General features: G+C 36.7%; 1 protein-coding gene across 1 annotated transcript; it reads left to right on the top strand.

Annotated features, from left to right (window-relative positions):
• Positions 1-1203: 1203 nt before the first annotated feature.
• LOC116413287 (protein RCC2 homolog) lies at positions 1204-8988 on the top strand. The gene is made up of 5 exons (XM_031911571.2): positions 1204-1514; positions 1738-1910; positions 2397-2474; positions 3035-3150; positions 3264-8988. The coding sequence occupies exons 3-5, from the start codon at positions 2444-2446 to the stop codon at positions 3432-3434; spliced, it is 318 nt and encodes a 105-aa protein (XP_031767431.2). The 5' UTR covers positions 1204-1514; positions 1738-1910; positions 2397-2443; the 3' UTR covers positions 3435-8988.

Genomic DNA, 8988 nt, shown 5'->3' with positions numbered 1-8988 from the left:
TGATGACAGAGACACAGGTGGGACTGCAGTACCCATGCAGACAGCATTTGTATAAAGTCTCCACCAGTATAGTTTATGTCTAGTTCAATCAGACACGGTACACTTTAACAGGTACAAGAAATATCGAGACGGTTTCGAAACGACTGATAGATAATTGCAATAGATTATTTTTAATTGATGCCCTGTTTTTGTGTCCCAAATAGTTTGTCCTTAGTATACGTAATCAAGGGTCTCTTATCACGATTCTTTGTTTGGTTCGTACTGTCGCAACAGGGCTCATATTATCGGCGCGTTCAAAACAAATAATCGTAGCGTGAATTTATTAATTATGTATGTATAATGAAAAAAACCGCCCATAGTTCTATAATCAATATTTAGTCTATTTGTATATGCATTGAGTACAGTATAAATAATATTTTTTTCATGTAATTTAATGCCGAAGTTTCGGACAAGAATTCCACACGTAAGACGAAACCGTGATCGTAGACTGCAGTGGTTGCAAGTTCATCTTAAACCGTGCCATAAACTATTCGAAGTACTAAAATTAATTCATAATGTTGTTTCAGCGGCGCGCCGATAGTGAAGGTTGGCTGTGGAGCGGAGTTCTCCATGATTCTGGACTGCAACGGCGCCCTGCACTCCTTCGGACTGCCCGAGTATAAACAGCTAGGTATTGTACATAATTATTGTAATTTTAAACTATGCTATGTCCTTCCCCATCCCATATAGTATGTATATGTATGTAGCAAATTTCATTGTGATTGATTCAGCCCTTAAGATCCTTAGAGGTAACAGACAAACTCACTTACACATTTACAATATTAGTAAGCATTTGTAACATTCTGAGACTTTCAGATATACCTTTTAGTATTTACATACTTTGACATTTTTATGTTGTGTGTCTAAATGTTTTATCGTGATCTCCTTTCATTATTTCATTAATTGTTAAGGAATGTTGGTTTAAAACATTAGTATTAAGTACATTTATTAAAACTAGTGGTCGTTAAGTGGTCGAAATTCGACCATAACATATAGTCGCTTCCACTCCCACGGGAAACGAACAGGTGGCCCATTCTATCCCGGTATCACACAGCGATCATTGATAATACTCATTCGTAAACATATTGCTCTATTTTTAGGAATAATACACTTTATAAATGTGCAGTAAACTACGGCAGTCGTTTTTGCTGACGCGAGTAAACGCATTGGCTCACGTGTCGTGGCATGCCAACTCATTGAACAGCGATACTAGTCGAACGTTACGGACAGAAGTGCACGTAAATTAATTGTATTATTCTAACAATTAAAGTGGAATGTATGTTTATGGTATTTTTAATTATAAAATGTAAAAGTGTAAAGTTTACGAACAGCCAGTTTTTTTTTATTAAAAACAATTAATTCTGTACTGTGCTGTTTATAAGTTCAGACATTGCAATGTAATAAATAAGTGTGAATGCCACATAGGTGCGGAGTTCTAGATAAATAATGGTGTTCCTCTAGGATATAGGTCCGCAGTGAGTATTATGAAATCTTGTATCGATACTATTATCTTGTCCTATTTGTGTTTGAACGAACCACGGTATTTCTATTATCTTACTCGACTAATAAGATTGTAACTAGACGAGGTCTGTACATGGTGTATTTAAATTATATGAGTGGTCTTTATAAAAGCAATAGAAGTCGAACTAGTAGTACGCTAGTCGCAAATAAATAACCTTTGCAACTGTCCCCGGCCAGGTCATAACACGGACGGCCCGTACTTCGTGACGTCGACGAAACTGTCGTTCCATTTCGAGACGGTGCCCAAACACGTCGCGCTGTTCTTCGAGAAGTCCAAGGACGGCCACGTGAGCCCCGTCAAGAACGTGGACATCGTGGCTCCACCTACAGCCTCGCCGTCAACGAGAATGGTGACCGCTGCTCGCTCGCTCACACCCGTATTCCCACGTTTACTGCCTGATCCCTGATAGGTCTCCAGGAACACACTTGTCTTAATTATGATATATGAATGTAAATTATTATAGGTCTCCAGGAACACACTTGTCTTAATTATGATATATGAATGTAAATTATTATAGAAATATTATGACGATATGGAAATCGCCATGTGGTCCTGGCATAGAACCACCCATTTCTTTCCCATGGGTGTCGTAAGACGCGACTAAGGGAGACGAGGAATGGGCAGCAGTATCCCTCTTAAAATATCTGCAAAGCCTTACTGCGGTTGCCATCGCCTGCCAAGCGTGGCAACTATTGGAAAAACCCCCAAGGGGGAGGCTTATGTTCAGCATTGGACAGTTAAAGGCTGATATGGTGATGATGATGGTGATGGAAATCATATTCCAGTAATATATAAACTGTATATGTGCTATTTATCTCTTTTTATTTTTACTCAGGTGCCCTATTCCTGTTTGAGCAAACAAAGAAAACCGAAGAAGCAAACATGTGCCCCAAACCAGAGCATGATCTTACTGGTGAGTACCAACTGGTATATTTCTTTTTTAACTGTCTCCAAAAGGGGGGAAAGGGATTGTTAGCAATGGGGTTTGACAGCCCCATTGCTAGCAATATGCCTTAGCAGGTCAACCTCCACGTGGTTCCCCCTGGAAACCATCGTGAACAATTCTTGTTGAATTCGTCACGATGGGCTAACTAACCTGTTTCATCCTCATCTATCATCCTTCACTGGTGCCCCGCCGGTGTATACCGATAGCGCGGGTAGGGTTACCATTCCATTATCATCCATTAAAAAAAAAACTGACTTCAAACAGAAAGTCCTCCATTTGATTGTTTTTTTTTTATGTTTGTTACCTTATAGCTCTGTCAGTTTTAAGCCAATTTGGAATTTTTTTTTTAACTGAAATAATATACTTACAGGTTGATCCTATAGAAATTTTATCAAAATTGGTTTAGTAATTTAGTTTTTAAATAAAAATAACTGGTCTTGCCATAATTGAAGACTGTTTTTTTTTTTGTGAAACATATTCACAATTTTCATTTTCGTTACTTGAAAATAATTGTGTAACCTTTTCAGGCTGTAACATTCGCAGCATGGGCACGAGTACTCAATACTGTACTAACACTTCAATAGTGCTGACGGCGGACGACTCCGTGATAGCGTGGGGCGTCTCGCCCACCTACGGAGAACTGGTCAGTATAGGCATATCCTTGGACTTATGGCTGGTAACATGACTATTATCACAATAAGTTTAAGCATCTCCGGGAGCATCGGAAGTTTATGGCTTTGGTTTTAATTTTATTAGGACACGGGTGAGATCGCCAAGTCAATTGTGCGGCCCAAGGAAGTGACGAAAATGGAGGGCATGAACATTACCCAAGTCACTATGGGCTTCTCCCACACGTTACTACTGTGCGACGACTCCACCGAGGAGGTGAAGCAGAAACTGGCCGCTATGCCAGCGTTTGAGCCGTAAACAGGCAGCGGTTGTGCGCCGCCGGAAGGTCGCTGCGGTGGCACTGGGCCGAGCCAGCCTGAGGTCGGCCGCCGCGGCCTTCGGCCCGAACTGGCCCGAACGGGAGAAGGTAAGGCTGAACGCTCACTGTAAGACTGTTTCTTCTACAGTGTGTTAAAACATTTCGTATACTTACCAGTGTTTGTGTATATTACACTATCAAATATATAAGGTCGTGTGTAAGTGGGTTTGTCCATTTAATAAGTTCATAATATAATTAAAATATCATTTAGATAGGTATGTTATAAATGTGTCAGGATGGAGTGTCTCTCTGGCAACGTGTCACCAGAACAGACAACTTTATATTCTCGTCGGAGTGAATTTTACCCCCCGAGGGAGATTTTGTATAAAAGTCGCCCGCATGAGCACACCACTATCTTAAAAGGGTTTAATATAGCAGTGAAATTACAGAGTATAGAGGCATAACATCGTACCTCACATATATTTAATTCGTTAATTTGAGCATAAATAGAAATAGCAAAATATAATTACAGGCAACACCGAAAAAATAAGCGTATACTAACAGCTGGCGGGCCAATAGTTAGGTCAATTTGTTTCTTGCCATTTGACACTCCATCTTGAGATTATTTTTTACTAATATAGTATGCACCATTTTTATTTGCTTTGAATTTGCTTTTTTATTTTTATAAAATAGGTATAAAAGAAATCAGGTTAAACGGTTTCATTGTAAAGGGGCATAATAATGATGCGGATAGTGTATTGGAAGCTAAATATTTAGGCAGACACCAGGCGCCAGTCACCACACCACTCGCCAGCGTCAGACAACTGCTGACTGCTGTGACCATTCCTCTCTTGCTTCATTCGATATTTCGCCAGAGCCTACAGCCGCGCAAGCGACCCTGTTCATATGTACAACTGTTTCAATGAATATTTGAGAGTGCTGCTTCTATCCGATCTGCTCTTCTTTTGAATACTACTTAATAAGCATTACACTGCAATAGTACAGTTTGAGTGATATGAGGGCGCGTCCAGATATGAACTAGGCGTGGCTGATATATCTATATATGGGGTTTCTCTGGACATTGATGGCGGGATGAAGGCTATCATTCATTTCGTACCAGTACGAACAACCTGTATATGTACCAGCGGCAATACATAGTACAAGGTATGCATAAACCTATTATTATGTAATTTCGTTGGTACAAATATAAATTGTCTTTTTTTTTGGAGATTTTTTTAGTTTTTATAATATAAAAATGTTTTCGAGGGAAAATAAGACCTTATTGATTAATACCAACACCGGTTTTAAGGCATGGTATACGTTAATAAACACGCTATATATCGCCCGTGGCTAGTTTGATCATTTCGTCGTGTCATAGGTTGTAATGTGTGTGTGACGTCACTATGTTTGAGCGTTCTCATCTCAGGACGCTGCTCGGCGCTCTTAGAGAAGTGGCCGACGAATCGGTCTGTAGACACTGTGGAGGGCAGTGGCGGGGGAGGACCGTCGTTGTGCACGAACAAGGGTCCGTCTAAACACTTTATAGCAGCAGACGTTCAGGTGGCGCTGCAGTAGCAGATGGGTACATTTTAAAGACAGGAAAGCAGAACTTCCGCTTTTTAATGGTGCAATTTTCCAAAAAACAAACCTGAAATAAATAAACAGGGGCATGAAGTATAATTCATGTTATGTCAAATATCACTGCTAAACTAATACATATGAAAGTATTCAACTGTACTAATTTCACGTGATCAAAAACTGCTAAATTAATTTCACACCCCGTTGCTACTCTACCGCCACTCGGGAGGGATCCGGACCTGTTCGCCCATACGTGATAGTCCCCTTTATATCCCCCCTCTGCAGTGGATACTGCTGCCTTACACAGTGGATACATTTTGTATTGCTGCCTTACACAGGAGTACACCGGCATATTCGCTCGTCACTTTTCTAACAGAGCCGCTGTTTACCATATAGAGCCATCTATCGAGATATTTCGGTTTTAAATATGAGATGCATCCACTACGTCACAAAAATGAATTTTATTTTAGTATCATTAGTTTATTATTAAGCAGTGAACTCGCACGTTTTTTTTTAAACGCAGCCTGTGTCGCTGTTGTTGAGGTCGATTCTGAGGCGATAAAATTAAAATTTCAATATCTTTGTTCTATGGATTAATATAAACTGAATTTCTAGTATATTTAAGTCAAAATTGAGTTAAAATATTTGGTTAAGAGATAGTTTTATAGAGACGTCACCTCGGAATTGACCACAATGTACTTTATGTACTCGTAGGTTAAATATTTTAAACGTCTGTTAAGTAGTTTGTTTGTTTGTAACACTTTGTTGTTCAGTAAATCTTAAATTATAGAATACAGAGTTCTTACGAATAGAACGAGTATCATGGCGCATTCATCCCATAGTTTTCATCTATTACAAATAAACATACAAAATTTAATTGGTTGAGGATTAAGACCGCAATGCGAATACCATCACCTTTCGGTTCTGTCTGTATTTTAAACAGCAACATATTTCTAAATTTATTTATAAATGACTTTATTTAAAATAAATTTTACCCCAAGTCACTGACAATGTAGCTTTTCAATCGAGAAAGAAGTTTTAAAATCGGTTTGAGTTTATCCGTTATAAACAAATAAACAAACATACTTAACATCGAATCTTTAGTTTTTACAACATTAGTTTAGAGAATAGGATAATTAAATAATAAGTGGCGGCGGAGAGCTCGTTCTCAACTGTGTTTTTATGAATGAATGAATGCATAAATGAGTGAGTGATTGAATGAATAAATTTAATTCTGAGCCCGGTGCAATGTCACAAAACTTGTATCATTCTGCCTTTGAATGCATATTCGCTACAACTGTGGACGCATGGATGGATTTATACGGTATTTTTGTAATGAATGAATAAGAATGTAATGGCGGAATGATCACATAATTAGAATTAGATAAATTAGAATAATTGATTCGTTTACGTCACATATTATGAATGGAGCGGTTTAGATTAGGAGAGTTCACACTGTCACTCACTAGTGTCCCCACACTCTAGTGAGTGACAGTGTGTCCACACGTCGCAATCGGCTGTCAATTTTCAAAAATAATTTAATAATATTCAACGTCCTTGATTGTTTTTTTGTTTATTTTTAATTTCACTAGCGGAGCGTTTTTAAACCATCAATCAGATACACTGAAGAATGTTCAATTGTTTTTGAAAATTAACAGATAACTGCGACGTCGCCACCCTCCTTTAATGGACGCTTGTAAAAGCGTTCGCATTTTAGCCCACCGATTGAATGACCGGCAATAATAATCAAAAACATTGAAAAAGATTATTCAATGTTTTTGATTGATTATTTAAACAGTGCTCTGATAACGAAGTAAAATGTTGATCGTACAATAATATTCCTATTGCCCGCCACTGTTTTCAGTAGCAGGTTTATATGGAACTTGTTTCGTGATTGACGTCATTAAATTCGCTAGCAGAGGACTTTTCAATATCAGTCAGAAATATTGAAAGTGGTTATTTTTTTTTAATTGACAGTAAATTTGGAAAAGCGAAAGCATGAACGGTAGTAATAATAATTTTGTAACACATACATTACAATGTTACGACACGACGAAATGTTTACATGTAGACGCGCCCTAATACACGCCATTACTATCCGGGATTGCCCCGGTACTGTCCCAGGTGTACCTTTACGAGCTCCTCTGTCCTCACGTGCCCTCTGCCCCAGCTCTCGGCAGGCTGATTACCTATCCAGCGATCACTTAGTGATAGCTGGAAATTGCACAATAATTGCTAACAATATAAATTTTACTATTATGTATTGATTTATTAATTTGTATAATGGTCATATGTTAATTATATATATTTTTTCCTTTATATTAATACCCGTCCACTGCATACTTTTGTTGTAATCGTTTGTGAATGTTACCCCTTGTGGGCTATTGTATTTAAAAGTCGATGTGTAGAGGGCGCTGGCGGTGGATAAATGGCCACGCGCTCCGCGACCCACCTCCGTTCGATGTCTAATATACGAATTTAGATTAACATTTCTACATAGACTAATATTAATTAATTTGTGATTATAAGAGTTTCATGTTATGCCTAAGGAATATCATGTACTTACTTACTTAGAATACGTTTAGTTTAGACAGAGACTGCATATTTTACTATCGTAATGTTTGCATGTAACTTGTTTCTGTTTCCATCTACCATTATCCGCTGTGATCACTGAATATTGATGAAAGAACTGATTAAGAAGTGGCGTCTCTCTATATCCATCTCTAAAATAACATTTCAATTTGATATCAAAGCCAAGTCTGTGTTTTGAGGTTCAATATGAGCTAAACTTGTAATAGACTTAAGCCAAAATTATTATAAGTCTAATTCATTATAGATCATGTACCAATGACTTCGAGAAACTATCAGATCAAAATATTCAGCTAAGAAATGGGTTTAAAGAAACGGCGCTTATGAATCGACCGCACTGACGTAACACTTTGTTGCAATAAGAGCCATCTATTGTGAAATGTAAGCGTTAATGATTCATTGTCGCGTATAGGCTCCACCGTTCTACGTTAATAAAATGTACTGTCTCTGGCTAAGATAAGGAGCATTTTGTGTAATTCGATTACATTTCCACATTGAATCGTAGCTGAGACTGATTTTGTTATTATAAAAGAACAGACAATACGAATAACTTGTCCTGTCAAAGCTTATTTCTCTTGACACTGTCATTGGAGAATGTTAATTAACCAACTACTACTAAAAAAATTTTAGTGTATTTAAAATGCAAGTGTCCGCTTTTTTTCCAGTTTCTAGGTATTCACATATTACTTCATTTTTAAATTGTAATAAAGTGTTAAATGCGAGTATAACCCACGAACATTGCATTTTGTTTTACTATTTTTTTTTAAATTATACATATAAAACAGCCAGCATAGTAGAGATTTGATACATTTATTTATTTCTTATTGCATATCATAACGTGGTTGGTAGATATCAAAACAACTTCAATTACGGACCCTCTTAGTACAGCAAGTAGGGGAGAGGGGGACAACCTTTTTTTCACTTTAGAAATAGTTTGAGTCTGTTACAATATTATCCAATCATTGAAATTGTTTCACGATAGGTGCATATTTTCTGTATTATTATTATTAATTATTTAAGTATTGATGTGTGTCTATTTATTTTATAATTGTAATTAGTATTATGTAATATATTTTCTATTTATAATTATTCATATATTGTAAAACTAATAAATAAATAGTTTAATAATAAAATTTCAGCGATGTCAGTTTTAGCTATGTCTTCAAGCATTATCAATATAAAATTAATTATTTGTTTTTTAAATAACAAAATAAATTCCGTTTGTCAATCAAATATTCCTCAGTAGCATAGTAATATTTAGTAAATAATATTTTTTTTAGATTTTTTTTATAAAAAAATTTTAATTTTCTTAACTTTTTTTTAGTATTAAGTATTTAGTGATTCTGGTAATTTTAATTAATGGCATAAGTAAACTTACTTTTCACT

The sequence above is a fragment of the Galleria mellonella genome, unplaced genomic scaffold, assembly GCF_026898425.1.
Source record: "Galleria mellonella isolate WM207_F2 unplaced genomic scaffold, CSIRO_AGI_GalMel_v1 utg28, whole genome shotgun sequence".
NCBI lineage: Eukaryota > Metazoa > Arthropoda > Insecta > Lepidoptera > Pyralidae > Galleria > Galleria mellonella.
The sequence above is the reverse complement of the archived record's forward strand: the minus strand, read 5'-3'. Positions and strand labels throughout refer to the sequence as shown.

What these genes read in the sequence shown, in the direction of transcription:
- LOC116413287 (XM_031911571.2), top strand. Translation starts at nt 2,444, where the DNA reads ATGTGCCCCAAACCAGAGCATGATCTTACTG. An exon ending in ACCAGAGCATGATCTTACTG is followed by an intron (nt 2,475 to 3,034) that starts GTGAGTACCAAC and finishes TAACCTTTTCAG; the next exon opens with GCTGTAACATTCGCAGCATG. An exon ending in CGCCCACCTACGGAGAACTG is followed by an intron (nt 3,151 to 3,263) that starts GTCAGTATAGGC and finishes TAATTTTATTAG; the next exon opens with GACACGGGTGAGATCGCCAA.